Raw genomic sequence first — 19660 nt, forward strand, 5'->3', positions numbered from 1 at the left:
CTGTCAGTGACGCGTCGAGCGTCTATTTCCAGAAAGCATCTTCTATGCAAGAAAATTTGGAGTCCATTGTTATCAATGTGGACACACCTTAAAAGATCCAGAAACACATGGACACATACCGCTGACCTTGAAACTTGGGCGTCCACTCGGCAACTACGGTACAGTTGAAAAGATTCAAACTTCCCGTCTCAATAAGCGAGATGTTGTTTAAGTACAAACGACGCCTCTGTCCACCCGCAGTAAGATACACAATGAGCAACGACCTGACTTTAATGAACACCGGCCGCTCAACAAGCGGGACAAATGACAGCGTGCAGGGACCGTCCACAAAGTGCAACACAGAGAGACCACCAACATGTTCAATAGCTTTGACTTTATTTGGGATATTTTTAATGAAGAATATTCAATTACATTCAACAATGCTAATTCCTTAATAATAACAACGATGATGATAGTGTAGGAGTGGGGCGCGAGTGTGTTTAAAAGCCCTTTACACTTCGGAATGCTACAATAATAATAATAATAATAATAATAATAATAATAATAATAATAATAATAATAATAATAATAATAATAATAATTAGTCGTATTAGTCGTGATGGTGGTAGTAGTAGTATTAGAATAAGAATAATAAAGAGCTGCACTTTGATAAACATAGTCATATAAAATAGAAGATGCACTAAAATAGAGGTGTTTAGCAATGACATAAAACTGATGACCTCTCCCAGTTCACGCCTGTTGAGTCCCGGCCTGCCACGTCTTCATCATGCTCAGAGTGAACCGCTGTAGATCACCCCTGTAATGTAATCCTACAGGGTTAACGTGAAGGTTACGGTACTATAGCAGCCTGGTAATTGCAGGGGTAGTGTTAGAGTTACTGATTGGGAGCGCTGAAACGGAGGAGACACGAAGGGAACGAAAGAGCAGACAAAATATCGAAACAAGCAAGTGGGATGAAAGATAGTATGCTCTTTACTGAAAGAGAGACTAATGTTCCAGAAAGAAATAATGAAGAAATTGCGGGACAGGTGAGATAAGAGCAGTAAAAAAAACATCAGAGCCAAAAAAAAACAAAACAAAACAAAACAAAAAAAACCCACATGGTAATATAAAACACTGTTTCTGCCAGAGCAAAGCACATGATTAGTGCTCTGAATGTAAAGTTACAGGTTTACAATTTCAGGGAGTAGGACATGGAGTACAAGACAAATGGAAAGCAGGTATTTTTATTCTGCTCTATTATAATGTTTTAAAGAGATAAGATTAGAGTGGGTTTATCTGTGTGTGCGTGTGTTTGTGTGCATGTGTTATCTTAATTCTGTCATTTAATTATTCTTTTCTCAAGGGACAATGTCTCGTACTACATACTCCCGTCCACTAGGTGGTGGGACTCGCCTGCAACCCCCCCCTTAAAAGCATGAGGAGAAGAAGAAGAAGAAGAAGAAGAAGAAGAAGAAGCAGCAGCAGCAGCAGCAGCCGCAGCAGCAGCAGCAGTAGTAAACAATCAGTGCCGGTGTCGTGTGACCCGTGTGCACATTGTTGTAGTAGCGCACCTGATTATTTCACTTGTCCTTAAACAACAATGTCTTCAGTAAAGCATTTCGGAGGTTTTGTCAGCGACAGACTGACTGCTGCTGCTGCTGAGGAAATATTTGGAGTTTTTAATGAGACTCTCTTGAAGTATGAGGAAGAGATCGATCGACAGCGCAAACTGCTGGATACAGTCTGGACTCCTGAAATGAAGCTACACAGGATAGGTGTGTAAAACTTGATTATTTTAACACCAAAAAACAGGAATTTAACTTGTATACAAACTGTTTAATGAATAAACGTTTGTGGCACCAATTTGTTAGCATGTTTGCATTTCTTTCCCATCACAGCATTGTCCTATTTGTTTTGTCTCTGTCCCTCCAGAGATCCCACAGCAACATGTCTGTAAGAAGGAGGAGGAGGAGGAGGTTCTCTGTGACCGGCAGAGGAACTCCAGTGTGGACCAAGAGGAGCCAGAACCTCCACAGATCAAAGAGGAAGAGGAGGAACTCTGCACCAGTCAGGAGGGAGAGCAGCTTGTACTGAAGGAGGAGACTGAAGACTTTGTGTTGACTCCTGCTTATGAGGAAAGTGACCAGCAGCTCCTCTCTAACAGCTCTCAGATCCAAGATCAGAAAGGAGGCGAGCATGGACACTCAGGGTCAACAGATGCAGAGCCAAAGCCAACGGGAAGCAGAAGCCACAGTAATGAGATTCACTGTAATGCTCGGAGAGGTAAAAAGTCTTTCAAATGTGACACATGTGGGAAAAATTATAAGTCTAAGTCGGCATTGGTTTTTCATAAGAGAAGGCACACTGGTGATAAACCACATAAATGCGACACCTGTGGGAAAAAATTCAATCGCGTAACAGTCTTGAACAATCATATGAGAATCCACACAGGTGAGAAGCCTTTTCCTTGCAAAACATGCGGCAAATATTTCAGATGCACGAGTGGCTTGTTGGCCCACATGAGAACCCACACAGATGAGAGGCCGTACCATTGCAACACCTGTGGGAAAAGATTTCGTGACATTTCTGCATCAAAAAGGCATATAGCAAGCCACATAGGTGAGAGACCACATTCTTGCAAAACATGTGGGAAAAAATTCATACATAAGAACACTTTGAAAGCCCACATGATAACCCACACAGGTGAGAGGCCGTTCCTTTGCAAGACCTGTGGGCGAAGATTCAGTGTCCTGGGAGCATTGACCAGACATATTACACTCCACACGGGTGAGAGGGTGCATGTTTGCAAAACATGTGGAAAAAAATTCACATGTAGTAGCGAATTGAAAGTCCACACCAGAGTCCACACAGGTGAGAAGCCGTACCTTTGCAAGACATGTGGGAAAGAATTCAGTGTCAAGTCCACATTGAACAAACATGTGAGAATCCACACGGGTGAGAGGCCGTATCTTTGCAAAACATGCGGAAAAGATTTCACACACAGTAGTGCCTTAAGAGTCCACGAGAGAATCCACACAGGTGAGAAGCCGTACCATTGCGAGACCTGTGGGAAAGGATTTACTGAGCTTTCCGGGTTGAACAGGCATACACCAACCCACACGGGTGAGAAGCCGCTTTCTTGCAAAATATGTGGAAAAGGTTTCATACAGCCTCATTCTTTGACAGTTCACATGAGAATCCACACAGGTGAGAAACCGTACCCTTGTAAGATTTGCGGGAAAAGATTCCATATCAAGTCAGCACTGAAAAGACATATGATGCAACACGCAGATGACAAGCAGCATTCTTGTGAAACATGTGGAAAAAAATTCACATCTAGTGGCGAATTGAAAGTCCACATCAGAGTCCACACAGGTGAGAAGCCGTACCTTTGCAAGACATGTGGGAAATATTTCACGCATAGCAGTTCATTGTTGATCCACATGAGAAGAGCCCACGCAGGTGAAAAAAAGCTAATTACTTGCAAGATACAGGAGGTTTTTCAGATTTAATGGGGCATTGATCGTCTAGACTACCAGACACTGTCGTGATTTCTGAGGCAAAAGGTTGTTTAAAGGTGATATAATCTGCTTCAAAGCTCAGTGATGTTAAATTATTATTAGTTTAGAGGCTATAAACTTTAGAGTCCTCAATGTTTCAATAGACTTTGCAGTAGTAACATTTCTTTCTACTTCTGATGTGATTCATCTGAAATTTGGAAGGTTTCCTTGATTAATCTGTTGATATTTCATCAACGCGTTTCTCAGCATTACATTTCAAACAGCTGCACTAAAAATGAGGTTTTTGTGTGAATATTAATGTTGGGTGTCACACTGTCCAGTGGACGTTGATCAAATGAAGTATGTGCTGTAACACCATTTGATTCCCACTGTTCGATATTAAGTGTCATTTTATTATTGTTATCATGTTTTGTGCTCCCAGTTACTCGGACTGATATTCTGACATTGATAGATTGAATGATTGACTTAATAAGCAATATCCCCCTAAATGTTAGTAGAGCCTATGTTAATCAGTGCCTAGGTGAAGCTGGAGAATGAAATGCTGTTATTTCATGAGTGATGATAAAAACCTGCACTCCTATCTTCTCTTTGATGAATAGAAGAATAAAATCTCATTCAGCCCAAGTCTGACTGGTTTTATAGTTTCTCACAACACAAACTGATGTCAGAGAAGCGTTAAGTAGAGAGCAAACGTTGCCATCTGCTTCTGGAAGCTGAACACGAGTGCAGGTTATTATGACCCATTTGTGTTGCTTTACAGTGACGCAGACACCTTTCATAACTTCATACACACGTACGTACGTACGTATGTTTCATCATATCTCCTCAATTTTTTCTGCAGTATTTCATCAACGCTTGCACAACCTCCTCCATGCTGTATTTATTTGAACATTGCAGTTGAAGAAGAAGAAGCAAACCAATCAGCGCCAGCAGCAGGGCTGGTTTGTTGACACAGAGGAGAGCGGAAGCAGATGCGACCAGACGAAAGCGATAGGATTGAAAATCGGAAATTATTCGGCGGATTTGCATAAACTGCACTCTGACTGTAACATCATGTCAACTACGTCAGATGGGTGTAGTGAGAATGAAATGGAGTGGATGATATCTCAGTCTTCGAGGCTGAAAAGAGAGTTGAGAAAAAGAGATAGGCAAGATAGAATGGAAAGTTGGCCGGAGGGGAGTGTGTCACGGCCTAGTACTAACAAAAAATCAAGGAAAAGCCCGACCAAACAGACACAAGTGGATCAAACACGGGAAAGAGAGTGGAAAGTAATGATTGAATTCAATCAGGATGGTGGGCACTACCATCTGATAAAACTCACAAAAGCAACTGAGAAAGAAATGGGGAAAATCAAATATGGCAAGTTTATGATTAACAAGCAAGTACTAATACATGCAGTTAGTCGACAGCAACAGGAAAAGATACTCAGAATGATATCACTTGAAGGGGAAAGGATGAAGGCCTATATCCCTGGAGCACTAGCCAAACTGAGAGCTGTAATTTCAAGAGTACCACTGAGTATGACAATGGAAGATGTTAAATCAAAGGTGGTAAAATAAGTGAGGCCACAAGAAAAAGCAAAAGGGATGGTGTGCTTGAAGAAACATTGTCAGTTATCCTCGTGTTTGAGAAGTCACTCCCTAAATCAGTGCAGATGGGATACATGAACTCTAATGTGAGGGAATACATCCCCAAGCCACTCAGGTGCTATGCATGCCAGAGAATGGGGCACACAGCGCAACAATGCAACGGAAAGCTAAGATGTGCAAGATGTGGAGGGCAACGTGAGTATGAAAAATGTGGAAAAGATGCCAAGGTAAAATGTTGCAACTGTGGAGGAGAACACAGTGCAGCATTTGGAGGCTGTATAGTACAGAGAGAAGCCCAGAGAGTTAAAATAATGGAAAAAGTGTCATATGCAGAAGCACTAAAGAAAGTAAGAAGTGAGGGCGCAAACAGCTGGAATGATGGTGGTGTGGCTCAAAGTAATGTAGGACAAAGGAAAAGGAATGCAAAGGAAAATCAGGCTCCAATCCATGTAGCACCAGTGCACATTCAGACTGCATGTACACATAAATGCAAAGTGGATGAAAACATAATGGTGGTGAAAAAGGTCCAATTTGTGGCCTTTATCTGTCACACCATTAATGTTGCAGCGATAATGAAAAAGAAAAGTGATAAAATCAAAACAATTGTGGAGGCAGCTGTAAAATTCCTTGACATGAAAGTCATCAACGCGGAGCAGATACATGCAATGTTAACAGCAACTGAAGTAGCAGAGAAGGTTTCAGATGAGAGTTGAAGCTTTAATCATGGTTCTGCAAATACTACATCGGAATGCAAGGAGCCTCATAGCCAATGGCCAAGAACTTAAAAAAATACATCCATGTAGTAGAAACAGTTCCAGATGTGGTATGTGTGCAGGAAACTTGCTTACAACCCCAGTTAGATTTTGTAATTCCTGGGTTTAGTATAATAAGACATGATAGAGCTAACAATCAAAATGGCGGAGGATGCGCTACATTCATTAAAGATGGGTTGGCCTTCAGGGAAATTCCCTCCCCGGAAGAGTCAGAGTGTGTGATAACTGAGATCTGTAGCCCAAAGAAAGATGACAATATAAAGATAATAAACTTTTATAATCCATGCAGACATCTTACTGTAGACTTGTATAAGGAAATAGCTGGGACAGTACACAGAAGAGAAATTTGGTGTGGAGACTTTAATGCTCATAACAGCTTATGGGGCAGCAATCATACAGACAGCATTGGGGAAATAGTGGAGGAAATGATGGATGAAAGATCACTGGTCTGCCTCAATGATGGACAGGGAACAAGAATAGATGTGAGGAGAGGGACAGAGTCATGGCTAGACCTTACACTGGTATCAGGTATATTGGTGAATGCCTGTGAATGGTGTGTCAAGAGTGACTGCACTGTAGGGAGCGACCACTACCCAGTAACAATTTCAATAAATACAAATGTATACATACAAGAGGGCTATACATTCACCACATGGTGCTTTAGTAAAGCTGAGTGGCAGAAATTCAGAATATGCTGTGAGGAGACTGCAAAGTTAATAACACTTGATGGATGCATTGAAAAATGTACGACACAAGTAACTGAACATATTTTAAGTGCTGCAAATCAGAGTATCCCAAAAAGAACAACAAAGGGTGGGAAGAAGGTGGTTTCTTGGTGGGATAATGAGCACAGCAGAACTATTAAAGAGCGAAACAAAGCATTCAGAGCTCTACGGAAAAACATGGCTCAGGAGAATCTGATTGACTATCAAAGGAAAAGGGCAGTGGCTCGTAGGACAATTAAAGATGCAAAAAAGAAAACCTGGAGAGAATTCTGCTCCACCATAGGAAGAGGAGATAAATTACGAGGTGTCTAAATGAGTGGGAAAGGGAAGTCAGTTAAAATCCCAGAACTGGTTAACGGAGATCAGCTGGCAGTGTCAGATCAAGAGAAGACAGCGGTGCTAGAAAAGGCATTTGCAGCAGTACATAATGGTGAACACCTTGACAACGTCCACAGGCAGCAGAAAAAGCGAGTACTCAGAGAGAACGGCAATGTGAGGGAGAAGAGAGGATTTTAGGTCAACTTTAGACATGGATTTTACAATGACAGAACTCAAAATAGCATTACAAGGTACCGGGTAGACAGCCCCAGGACAAGATCAGCTTTGCTATGCCATGTTCAGGCAGCTCCCAGAAGTGTCACTAAAGCTAGTACTGAGACTCTTTAATATCATCTGGAGAGATGGGAAAATACCAAGTTGCTGGAAAAGGGCAATAATCTTACCATTTAACAAGCCAGGGAAGGACCCTTCAAATCCTATTAACTATAGGCCAATAGCACTGACATCTCACACGTATAAATGGTTGGAGAAATTAATAATGAGTAGGTTGACATATGTACTGGAACAGAGAGGCCTGCTAAATAATTATCAGTTTGTGTTCCGAAAAGGTCGCTCCGCTGTGGATGCACTTGTCAGAGTGAGCAATGACGTGGAAAAAACACTTAAAATGAAAGAGATAATGGCAATAGTATATTTTGATATAGAAAAGGCATATGATTCAATGTGGAGGGAAGGGTTACTGATCAAGTTAACTAAAATAGGCATTGGGGGAAGGATGTACAACTGGGTAATGAACTTTTTGACAGATAGGAAAATTAGAGTCAAGGTTAGAGCAGTTTATTCAAGGTAATTTGAGATCAAAAATGGCATCCCACAGGGCAGTGCAATTAGCCCGCTGTTGTTTAATATCATGATAAATGACATATTTGAAAAGTTAGATGGATGTATCAAGTCAGCACTATATGCAGATGATGGGAAGAAATGTATTACATGTGATAGAGAACATAAAGAAAGCAATAAATAAGGTAGAGAAATGGTCATATGGTAAAAAGTAATAAATCTGTTGCGAGCAGTGGCTGGATGTGACTGGGGGGCAGACAAGCAATGTTTAGTGGACATCTACAGAGCACTTATCAGGTCAACAATAGATTATGGGTGTACAGTGTATGGAGCAGCAGCCAGGACAGCACTACAGAAAGTAGACAGATTGCAGTACAGAGCACTTCGTGTATGCACTGGAGTCATAAGAACAACCCCCACAAATGCAGTACTTATAGAAGCAGGGGAGACACCCCTGGAGCTAAGGAGGGAAAAGCTGGCATTAGCTTACTGGGTAAAACTAAAAGAAAGTAGGGAAGAAAATCCTGCAACAAAAACAATACAGAGATGCTGGGAATACTCCAGATTCCAGAGACGTGGGTTTGGATGGTCAGAGGAAGAAATGTCAAAAAGTATGGACTGGAGACCAAAGAATTCACAAAGTCCACTCCAGTTAGCAGTGTACCACCATGGCTTGTCCCTGATGTTAAGGTAGACACATGTGTTCTGGTAAAGGAAAGAAAATGGCATTTAAGTGAAGTGGGAGTCAAAACAAGTGAGTATCTGAAAAACACCTTCTACAGATATCTCAGAATATATACAGATGGTTCTAAGAACAAGCAGGAGCGTGTGGAAATTGGTGTGTACATACCAGATTTTAAAATATGTATATCAAAACAACTATCAGACCAGCTATCTGTGTACACAGCAGAAATAGTGGCAATACTTATTAGTTTACAGTGGGTGGAGGAGGTCAGACCAGACAGGGTGGTGGTGTGCACTGACTCTAAAGCAGCTATAGAAAGTATCCAATCAACAAACACTACAAGAGAAGATTTAGTTATTGAGATTCAGCATAGTTTATTAAGACTTCATAGGAGTGGTGTTGATTTTCTGTTGGGTCCCAGCACATGAGGGAGTAAAAGGTAACGAGATGGCTGATAAACTTGCAAAAGAGGCCCTGAAAAAGGAAATATCAGTACCAGTTCAACTTGGAAAAAGAGAAGGAAAAGCACTAATCAGACAGAAGGGAATGGAAATATGGCAAAAGATGAGAGAGGATGACCTGAAAGGAAGGGCATTTCACAAAATTCAAAAATCAGTCATAACAAGATATGTCAAAGGACGCTACAGAAGAGATGAAACCATTATAACCATTGAAACCATTCCTCCTATTCTTTGCATAACGGTCTATAGACCACCCCAGTATTCATCCTCTTTTATCAGTGAATTCTCTGAGTTCTTATCAATCATTCATACCACCTACAACAGGATTTTAATAGCTGGTGATTTTAATCTACACATTGACAACAACTCGGACCCAGTATCCAGAGAATTCTTAAACCTCTTAAACTGTATGGATTTTAAACAGCACGTTACACAGCCGACCCACAACAGGGGGCACACCCTGGACCTGATCATAACTTATGGCCTGTCTGTGGGGGTGTCCTCTGTTGTGGATCTGGCTGTGTCCGATCACTCATGTGTGTTTTTTAACATCGCCAGTTTTATTCAGCGGGAGGCACCAGTGAGAACAGTGAGGAAACGCTACCTAACTCCTGAAGTGGCTGCAAATTTTATCCAGATTTTACAGAGCACTCCTGCAGAGATTTTACCAGCACCCTGTGATTTTATCGTTGACAATTTTAACAGTAATCTGAAGTCAACGCTGGACTCAGTGGCTCCGCTCTTAACAAAAACAATTAAGAAAAAACCTACACCTCCGTGGATAAATGAAGATATTAGGCATCTGAAAAGAAACTGCAGGAGTGCTGAGAGGAAATGGAGAAAATCAAAGTTGACAGTCCACCATGAAATTTTTCGTCATCACCTCAAAACTTACAATAACACCATTAAACAGGCAAGAATTTCTCACTTCAAAAAACTAATCTCTGACCATAAAAATAATCCCAAATTTCTCTTCTCCACAATTGATCTTTTAATAAACAGTAATTTTAACAGATCTCATAAGACAATAACAAATACCTTGTGTGAAGACTTTGCAGACCACTTCAGGCGCAAAATTGATAACATCAGATCCAGTCTTTTATCGCAACAGGTTTTAACTACCAATATGTCTGGATCACAGGTTTTACCTGAGGAAACACTGGAGAGTTTTGCCCTGGTTGATGCAAGGACACTTGGTCGAGTTTTCTCCCAGGTAAACCCCACAACCTGCCTTTTAGACCCAATTCCCACACCGTTTTTTACAACGCTCTATGGGTCCTTTGAGGAACAGCTGTTATACATGGTGAATTGTTCTCTTCAGACGGGTGTCTTCCCCGCCTCCTTTAAAACGGCGGTGGTGAAGCCCCTTCTGAAGAAGAGCAATTTAGATCCCAATATTCTTAATAACTATCGACCTGTATCCAACTTACCTTTTTTAAGTAAAATTTTTGAAAAACTGGTTTTTAACCAAGTAAATGATTTTTTAAACAAAAAGAACATCTTAGAAAGGTATCAGTCTGGTTTTAGGATGAACCACAGTACCGAGACAGCCCTATTAAAGATTTTAAATGATATCAGGTGCAACTTAGATAAACACAAGCTCACAGTCTTGGTACTACTGGATCTAACTGCCGCCTTCGATACAGTAGACCATCACATTTTATTGAACAGACTGAGGCACCTGGTCGGCCTCTCCGGTACTGCTTTTAACTGGTTCGTCTCATACCTCACTGACCGACACTTCTTTGTAAGTTGGGATGCATGTTCCTCAGGTACCCATGAGATCAAGTGTGGGGTTCCCCAGGGGTCAATTTTAGGTCCAACTCTTTTTAATCTGTACATGCTACCCCTCGGGGACGTCATCAGGAGGCACGGCATCAGCTTCCATAGTTATGCTGATGATACGCAACTGTACATTGCCGTGTCTCCTGATGACACAGGGCCTATTGATGCCCTTTTTAACTGTATTTTAGACATCAAGTCATGGATGGCAGAAAATTTCCTTCAGCTCAATCAGGACAAAACAGAGGTCTTAGTCATTGGTCCTGAAGGCCAGAGAGAGAAACTTTTACCAAAACTTAAAGATCTTAAACCGACACATTCTGTAAAAAATCTGGGCGTGATTTTTGACTCTGAGCTTACTTTTATTCCACACATCAAAAACATAACAAAGATAGGTTTTTACCATCTTAAGAATATAGCCAGAGTCCGCCCGTTTCTCTCTCAGGCCAGCACGGAGGTGCTGATGCATGCTTTTATCTCTTGTCGCTTAGATTATTGTAATGCCCTGCTCTCTGGTCTTCCCAAAAAGAGTACTTCAAATTTTCAACTACTACAGAACTCGGCCGCTCGCGTGCTGATGAGGGCCAGAGGGCGGGAGCACATTACACCAGTTTTAAAATCGCTGCATTGGCTCCCCGTGCGTTTCAGGATAGATTTTAAGGTTCTTTTATTAGTTTTCAAATGTCTTAACGGTCTCGGGCCTTCTTATTTATCTGACCTTCTTTTACCATATCAACCCTCGCGGACCCTGAGGTCCTCCGGCTCCGGCCTCTTAACCATACCAAAAGTAAGAACTAAAACACATGGGGAGGCGGCTTTTAGTCATTATGGCCCCCGACTGTGGAACAGCCTGCCGGAGAACCTCAGGGCCGCAGAGACCGTTGATGTTTTTAAAAAGAGGCTCAAGACTCATTTCTTTAACCAGGCTTTTAATTGATATGTCTGATTTTTCTCATTCCTTTAATCAGGCTTCTTATCTTATCATATTTTAGTTGTATGTTCTTAAGACATGACTATTTACTATTTATTTCATTTACTCAGTTTATTACTAGTTTATCTATAGCTTTCATTTATAGTTTATTTACTATTTATTCCTTTTATTCCTTTACTCATCTCATTTCACTCAATGTTCATGTTTTATACATTGTATTATTTTACTCTATCTTATCTACTCTACTTATTGTCTTATGAACTTTTCTTCTTTTAAATGTTTATTTATTTATTTATTTTTTCAACTTATTTATTTATTTGTTTATTTTTTAATTCCAGTGTTTCCTCGGCGGGTCCTCCACACTGAGAGATGTGTCTGATCTGTTGCAGGGGGGGCTGTCCTCGGGCCCTCTTGGCCCGGCTGGTTGGGGGACTCCCTACCTTGGTGTGGGGCCCACCGGTCTGTCGGGCTCGGGTGGGCCCGGGTGCGGGTGCCCCCTGTGCTCACAGTCCCTGATGTCCCTCGGTGTGGACGACCCGAAAGGTGGCCTTTTCCTCAGTCATTAGTGCCGTGCCATGTCTCGTTACCCCTGCCATCGTCTGCAGTAAGAGTGTGTGTGTGTGTGTGTGTGTGTGTGTGTGTGTGTGTGTGTGTGTGTGTGTATGTGCGCATGTGTGGGTGCTTGTACATACGGAGGGTGGGAGGGATGGGTTTTTATTGTTGCTTTATTTTGATTTATATTGTTTTTAAATCCTGTGAAGCACTTTGTGTTACATTTTATTATGTATGAAAAGTGCTATATAAATAAAGTTTGATTTGATTTGATTTGATTTGAAGACTCAGGGTGGGACACATGGGACCGAATGACACAATGTTTACCCTGGGGAAAAGAAATAATGACAGGTGTGAGAGATGTGGAACAAAGGAAAATGTTGAACATGTAATATTGCACTGTGCCAAGTATGTAACAGAGAGAGTGAGGCTTCAAGAAAAGGTCAGAGAAATAAAACGGGAATGGAATCTGGAAGGAATACTGGGAACAGAAGGAGAGGGGATAAGAGACATCAGGAGGTAACACAAGGCTGGCAGGCAGAATATGAGTTTGTTTGTTTGTTTGTTTGTTTGTTTGTTTGTTTGTTTGTTTGTTTTCACGGTTCCTTATAAACATCCACTTTTAGGCAGATTTTAAGCAATTGACATGATTTTACACACTCTTGTACAGTAGGTGGCGGTATGCACCTTTCAGTTGTTTGCGATCCGCCAACAATCTGAGAGAAGAAGAAGAAAAAGACTACGAAGAAGGCGGCATCAGCAGCATAGCCCGAGTGCAGGCATTGAGGTAACAGGGGAACAACATTGTCTTTGTAGCGCACCTGAGTATTTCACTTGTCCTTAAACAACAATGTCTTCAGTAAAGCATTTCGGAGGTTTTGTCAGCAACAGGCTGACTGCTGCTGCTGCTGAGGAAATATTCGGATTTTTTAATGAGACTCTCTTGAAGTATGAGGAAGAGATCGATCGACAGCGCAAACTGCTGGATACAGTCTGGACTCCTGAAATGAAGCTACACGGGATAGGTGTGTAAAACTTGATTATTTTAACACCACGAATTTAACTTGTATACAGACTATTTAATGAATGAACGTTTGTGGCATAATTTTTTCGCATGTCTGCATTTGTTTCTTTCCCATCACAGCATTGTCCTATTTGTTTTGTCTCTGTCCCTCCAGAGCTCCCACAGCAACATGTCTGTAAGAAGGAGGAGGAGGAGGAGGTTCTCTGTGACCAGCAGAGGAACTCCAGTGTGGACAAAGAAGAGCCAGAACCTCCACAGATCAAAGAGGAAGAGGAGGAACTCTGCACCAGTCAGGAGGGAGAGCAGCTTGTACTGAAGGAGGAGACTGAAGACTTTGTGTTGACTCCTGCTTATGAGGAAAGTGACCAGCAGCTCCTCTCTAACAGCTCTCAGATCCAAGATCAGAAAGGAGGCGAGCATGGACACTCAGGGTCAACAGATGCAGAGCCAAAGCCAACGGGAAGCAGAAGCCACAGTAATGAGATTCACTGTAATGCTCGGAGAGGTAAAAAGTCTTTCAAATGTGACACATGTGGGAAAAATTATAAGTCTAAGTCGGCATTGGTTTTTCATAAGAAAGGGCACACTGGTGATAAACCACATAAATGCGACACCTGTGGGAAAAAATTCAATCGCGTAACAGTCTTGAACAATCATATGAGAATCCACACAGGTGAGAAGCCTTTTCCTTGCAAAACATGCGGCAAATATTTCAGATGCACGAGTGGCTTGTTGGCCCACATGAGAACCCACACAGATGAGAGGCCGTACCATTGCAACACCTGTGGGAAAAGATTTCGTGACATTTCTGCATGGAACAGGCATATAGCAAGCCACATAGGTGAGAGACCACATTCTTGCAAAACATGTGGGAAAAAATTCATACATAAGAACACTTTGAAAGCCCACATGATAACCCACACAGGTGAGAGGCCGTTCCTTTGCAAGACCTGTGGGCGAAGATTCAGTGTCCTGGGAGCATTGACCAGACATATTACACTCCACACGGGTGAGAGGGCGCATGTTTGCAAAACATGTGGAAAAAAATACGCATCTAATTTCGAATTGAAAATCCACATCAGAGTCCACACAGGTGAGAAGCCGTACCTTTGCAAGACATGTGGGAAAGAATTCAGTGTCAAGTCCACATTGACCAAACATGTGAGAATCCACACGGGTGAGAGGCCGTATCTTTGCAAAACATGCGGAAAAGATTTCACATGCAATAGTGCCTTAAGAGTCCACGAGAGAATCCACACAGGTGAGAAGCCGTACCATTGCGAGACCTGTGGGAAAGGATTTACTGAGCTTTCCGGGTTGAACAGGCATACACCAACCCACACGGGTGTGAAGCCGCTTTCTTGCAAAATATGTGGAAAAGGTTTCATACAGCCTCATTCTTTGACAGTTCACATGAGAATCCACACAGGTGAGAAACCGTACCCTTGTAAGATTTGTGGGAAAAGATTCCATATCAAGTCAGGACTGAAAAAACATATGATACAACACACAGGTGAGAAACTGTACCCTTGTAAGATTTGCAAGGAAAGATTCCATAGCAGGTCAGTACTGAAAAAACATGTGATGCAACATGGAGGTGAGTTGCAGCATTCTTGTGAAACATGTGGAAAAAAATTCACATCTAGTGGCGAATTGAAAGTCCACATCAGAGTCCACACAGGTGAGAAGCCGTACCTTTGCAAGACATGTGGGAAAGAATTCACGCGTAGCAGTTCATTGTCAACCCACATGAGAAGAGCCCACGCAGGTGAAAAAAAGCTAATTACTTGCAAGATACAGGAGGTTTTTCAGATTTAATGGGGCATTGATCGTCTAGACTACCAGACACTGTCGTGATTTCTGAGGCAAAAGGTTGTTTAAAGGTGATATAATCTGCTTCAAAGCTCAGTGATGTTAAATTATTATTAGTTTAGAGGCTATAAACTTTAGAGTCCTCAATGTTTCAATAGACTTTGCAGTAGTAACATTTCTTTCTACTTCTGATGTGATTCGTCTGATATTTGGAAGGTTTCCTTGATTAATCTGTCGATTTTTCATCTTATTTCTTCATCAATGTGTTTCTCAGCATCACATTTCAAACAGCTGCACTAAAATGAGGTTTTTAGATGTGTGAATATTAATGTTGGGTGTCACACTGTCCAGTGGACGTTGATCAAATGAAGTATGTGCTGTAACACCATTTGATTCCCACTGTTTGATATTAAGTTTCATTTTATTGTTGTTATCATGTTTTGTGCTCCCAGTTACTTGGACTGATATTCTGACATTGATAGATTGAATGATTGACTTAATAAGCAATATCCCCCTAAATGTTAGTAGAGCCTATGTTAATCAGTGCCTAGGTGAAGCTGGAGAATGAAATGCTGTTATTTCATGAGTGATGATAAAAACCTGCACTCCAATCTTCTCTTTGATGAATAGAAAAATAAAATCTCATTCAGCCCAAGTCTGACTGGTTTTATAGTTTCTCACAACACAAACTGATGTCAGAAAACGTTGCCATCTGCTTCTGGAAGCTGAACACGAGTGCAGGTTATTATGACCCATTTGTGTTGCTTTACAGTGACGCAGACACCTTTCATAACTTCATATGTTTCGTCATATCTTGTCAATATCTTATCAATTTTTTCTACAATACTTCATCATCGCTTGCACAACCTCTTCCATGCTGCATTTATTTGAACATTGCAGTTTTCCACTATGAGGTGATGATACAAAAAGTTATGAGCAAATTCTGTTAGGTTTTTTTTAGGCCACTGGTTCCAAACTTCATATGCTGCCGGGTAGTTTAATCTACAACAATGCATCATATTCTGTAAGACCATTGTACGTTTGTAGTGTCACTGTCCCGTGAGAATCAAATGTCTAGAAAAGTCAACTCTTCATGAACTCAGAAAAACAGCCTGTTTTCAGGTTTGTGACAATGCATTTTTCAGCAAATCCAAGAGAGTTAAAATATGTGGCAAAGCACGGTTTGCATTGGACAGTAAGGGTATGAGAAATTGTAATCTGAAACGTTACTAGTAACTAAAATTGTCAGACAAATGTACTGGAGTAAAAAGTCCTATATGCACCTCTGAGATGGAGAAGAAGTATAAAGTTGCATAAAATGGAAATACTAGAATACAAGCACTTGAGTAAATGTACTTAGTTACATTCCACCACTGTCTATATAAGGCCTCCTTCACGTCTGTGCATGAAGTCAGGTTTTACATTTCAGTGCTTTGAGGCTGCTGCGACAGATCTGGATGAACTCTCTGACACTGAGACATCTGACACTAGCTTTTGTGAGGACTTGTGTACCAACTAAAACCTTCTGCACATACAACAATAACCCATGCTTCTTGGCTAAACTCAGGCAGCTTTGCCAGGCTAAAGAGGAGGCCCACAGAAGCAGGTCAGGGTCCCGTATAGCCAAGCCAGAAACACACTCACAGAGCTCTACTCTCACCCCTCCACTCTGACGCCCCACCAGCACTCAGGATCTGTCAACGGGATGTGTGTCACCTCTTCAAGAGACACAAGATCAGGAAGACCCTGGGCTCAGACAGCATGTCCCCCTCCTTTCTATAAAGTCTGTTGCTTCCACTATAGACACCTTCAGGTTTCTGGGATCCACTATCTCCCAGGACCTAAGATGGACTTCAAACATAACCTCAATCACCAAGAATGCACAAGAGGACATACTTCTTGCTTTAGTTCAGGAAGTTCAACCTGCTTCAGCAGCTGCTGATTATCAATATAGTTGCTGGTTAATGGCAGTAAATTTTAAAGAACAGCTTAGAGACTCCGTGTCAGAGTGTCCTGTTGTTGTTTTTTTATATATATATACTAAATCATCATGTGTGAAATATTAAAAAAAACGACTGTCAGTTAAAATAGTTCAAAGCGAGTTAGATGTGCTTCCTTGCTCTGTTATTAAACATGAGTTTCAGTAAAGCGCCATCAGTTGATAACGGAACGAAAAGCTCCCGCACTTCCGCTGTCGGAACTTCACAGTGTGACACCCAGCGGAAGTAAACAAAATACTTGTAGCGTTAGCTGAATGAGCGTGTTGAATTAGCTGGAATACGATATTGTAGTCGTAGCACAGCTCTTTCACTTATAATTTAACAACAATGTCTTCAATTGAGTATTTTAGCGAGTTTGTCAACGAGCGGCTGACTGCTGTTGCAGAGGAAATATTCAGAGTTTTCAAGAAAACTATCTTCGCATATGAGGAAGAGCTCAGTCGACAGCGCAAACTGCTGAATACAGTCTGGACTCCTGAAATAAAGCTGCACAGGATAGGTGTGTAAAACTTGATTATTTTAACACCACGAATTTAACGAATAAATGTTTAATGACTGAAGGTGTGTGGCATAATTTTTTTCGCATGTCTGCATTTGTTTCTTTCCCATCACAGTAGTGTCCTATTTGTTTTGTCTCTGTCCCCCCAGAGCTCCCACAGCAACATGTCTGTAAGACGGAGGAAGAGGAGGAGGAGGAGGTTCTCTGTGACCAGCAGAGGAACACCAGTGTGGACCAAGAGGAGCCAGAACCTCCTCAGATCAAAGAGGAAGAGGAGGAAGTCTGCACCAGTCAGGAGGGAGAGCAGCTTGTACTGAAGCAGGAGACTGAAGACTTTATGTTGACTCCTGCTTATGAGGAAAGTGACCACAGTGACCCAGAACCAAGAAATGACCACCAGCTTCTCTCTAACAGCTCTCAGATCCAAGATCAGAGAGGGGGCGAGCATGGACACTCAGGGTCAACAGATGCAGAGCCAAAGCCAACGGGAAGCGGAAGTGACAGTAATGAGATTCACTGTAATGCTCCGAGAGGTAAAAAGTCTTTCAAATGTGACACATGTGGGAAAGATAATAAGACTAAATCTAAATTAGATATTCACATGAGAATGCACACCGGTGAGAAACCATATACTTGCAGCACCTGTGGGAAAAAATTCAATCAGATATCAGTATTGAACAGTCATATCAGAATCCACACAGGTGAGAAGCCATATCCTTGCAAAACATGCGGCAAATGTTTCAGATGCACCAGTGGCTTGTGGGCCCACAAGAGAACCCACTCAAGTAAGAGGCCGTACCTTTGCAACACCTGTGGGAAAGGATTTGGTGACACTTCTACATTGAAAAGGCATATTGTAAGCCATACAGGTGAGAGACCATATTCTTGCAAAACATGTGGGAAAAAATTCACACGTAGTAGTGTCTTGAAAATCCACCTGAGAGTCCACACAGGTGAGAGGCCGTACCTCTGCAAGACCTGCGGGGAAAGTTTCAGAGTCTTGTCAGGATTGAAAAGACATATGAAAATCCACACCGATGAGAAGCCCTATTCTTGCGAAACATGTGGAAAAGGTTTCCGATTTGGCAGCGACTTGACAGTCCACATGAGAGTCCACACAGGAGAGAAGCCGTACCTTTGCAAGACATGTGGGAAATATTTCATGTCGACGAGTGCCTTGTCGATCCACATGAGAAGAACCCACACAGATGAAAGGCTAATTACTTGCAAAACATTGGAGGTTTTTCAGATTTAATGGTTCAGTGACTGGACTGGCAAAGCTTGTAAGCCCTCGTACAGGCAAGTGTATTTTGTGTTTGCAAAACGTGTGGGAGATGATTCAGTTCTGATGGTTCAGGATCAAAACACACAACAACTTGCAGAAGTGAAGAGCCACATAACTGCAGCACTTTTAGTCTTTATATTTAGTCTTTTATTTATTCTTCTGCAGCAGCAACATCTCGAACTAAATGTATACAATTTCCCATTTAGTGGTCACAGTATGTTACTGTAATGAAGTAGTACGTTTTCACGTTTTCTTTTTTGTCCCCAGAGCTTCTTTTATTTTTAAGCTTCTATGTATCTTGTAATTGGTTCAACTTGATCTACTTTTTGTTTCTGGGGGGGCTTTAGGGGTGATAGACACAAATTGCAGATGGTCTGCTACATGGTGTTCTGCTGTTTAAAAAAATAAAGTAAATTTAGGTTTTTAAAAGCATGAAAATGAATGTCAGTTCACTCACTCTTTGAAGTCAAAGTTGAAATAAAGTACAAGATGTGTCACCATGTGATTACCACAGTTTGACCAAAGTGTCATTACTGAGTGTGCAATCATTCCCTGTTCATTCAGTTTAGGTTAAATGGCTGAAATTCAAAAATATGTGCACCAAATATGTTCTGATAACTGCATTTGATGGCTAAGCATCAGGAGAGAAACTCCACAGCTGGAGGCCTTATTCACCAGAACTGATTTGCTGGGTTTTTGACCTTTAACCTGAACCCGTGACTCTTTCTCTGGAGACCAAGGAGTCATGTGTTTTTTACAGTTCACATTTTGGGCAACTGTTGTTTGTCAGTGTGCGTCTCATACATTTGATGCTCACCTGAACTGACGCCTCTGCCAAATACTGCATCAACCCCATAACTTTGTCTTGTGAGACCTTGGCATTATGTACCCTGTACATATTATGGGGTGTTCTGTACGG

The 19660-nt window shown here is 41.6% G+C and overlaps 2 protein-coding genes across 2 annotated transcripts; both read left to right on the top strand.

Moving 5' to 3' along the window:
• Positions 1–1539: 1539 nt before the first annotated feature.
• LOC139332159 (zinc finger protein 345-like) lies at positions 1540–15133 on the top strand. The gene is made up of 2 exons (XM_070963885.1): positions 1540–1757; positions 13300–15133. Exons 1-2 carry the CDS (start codon positions 1583–1585, stop codon positions 14961–14963), a joined length of 1839 nt encoding a protein of 612 aa, XP_070819986.1. The 5' UTR covers positions 1540–1582; the 3' UTR covers positions 14964–15133.
• Positions 15134–17171: 2038 nt separating this feature from the next.
• LOC139332767 (zinc finger protein 391-like) lies at positions 17172–19326 on the top strand. Its single transcript, XM_070964862.1, has 2 exons — positions 17172–17456; positions 17606–19326. Exons 1-2 carry the CDS (start codon positions 17285–17287, stop codon positions 18709–18711), a joined length of 1278 nt encoding a protein of 425 aa, XP_070820963.1. The 5' UTR covers positions 17172–17284; the 3' UTR covers positions 18712–19326.
• The last annotated feature ends 334 nt before the right edge of the window (positions 19327–19660 follow it).

This window comes from Chaetodon trifascialis, chromosome 6 (assembly GCF_039877785.1).
Source record: "Chaetodon trifascialis isolate fChaTrf1 chromosome 6, fChaTrf1.hap1, whole genome shotgun sequence".
Classification (NCBI taxonomy): Eukaryota; Metazoa; Chordata; class Actinopteri; order Chaetodontiformes; family Chaetodontidae; genus Chaetodon; species Chaetodon trifascialis.

Excerpts from the sequence above, each read along its gene's own strand:
- LOC139332159 (XM_070963885.1), top strand. The coding sequence starts at position 1,583 with ATGTCTTCAGTAAAGCATTTCGGAGGTTTTGTCAGCGACAGACTGACT. Across the intron at positions 1,758-13,299 it reads AATGAAGCTACACAGGATAG|AGCTCCCACAGCAACATGTC; the intron begins GTGTGTAAAACT and ends CTGTCCCTCCAG.
- LOC139332767 (XM_070964862.1), top strand. The coding sequence starts at position 17,285 with ATGTCTTCAATTGAGTATTTTAGCGAGTTTGTCAACGAGCGGCTGACT. Across the intron at positions 17,457-17,605 it reads AATAAAGCTGCACAGGATAG|AGCTCCCACAGCAACATGTC; the intron begins GTGTGTAAAACT and ends CTGTCCCCCCAG.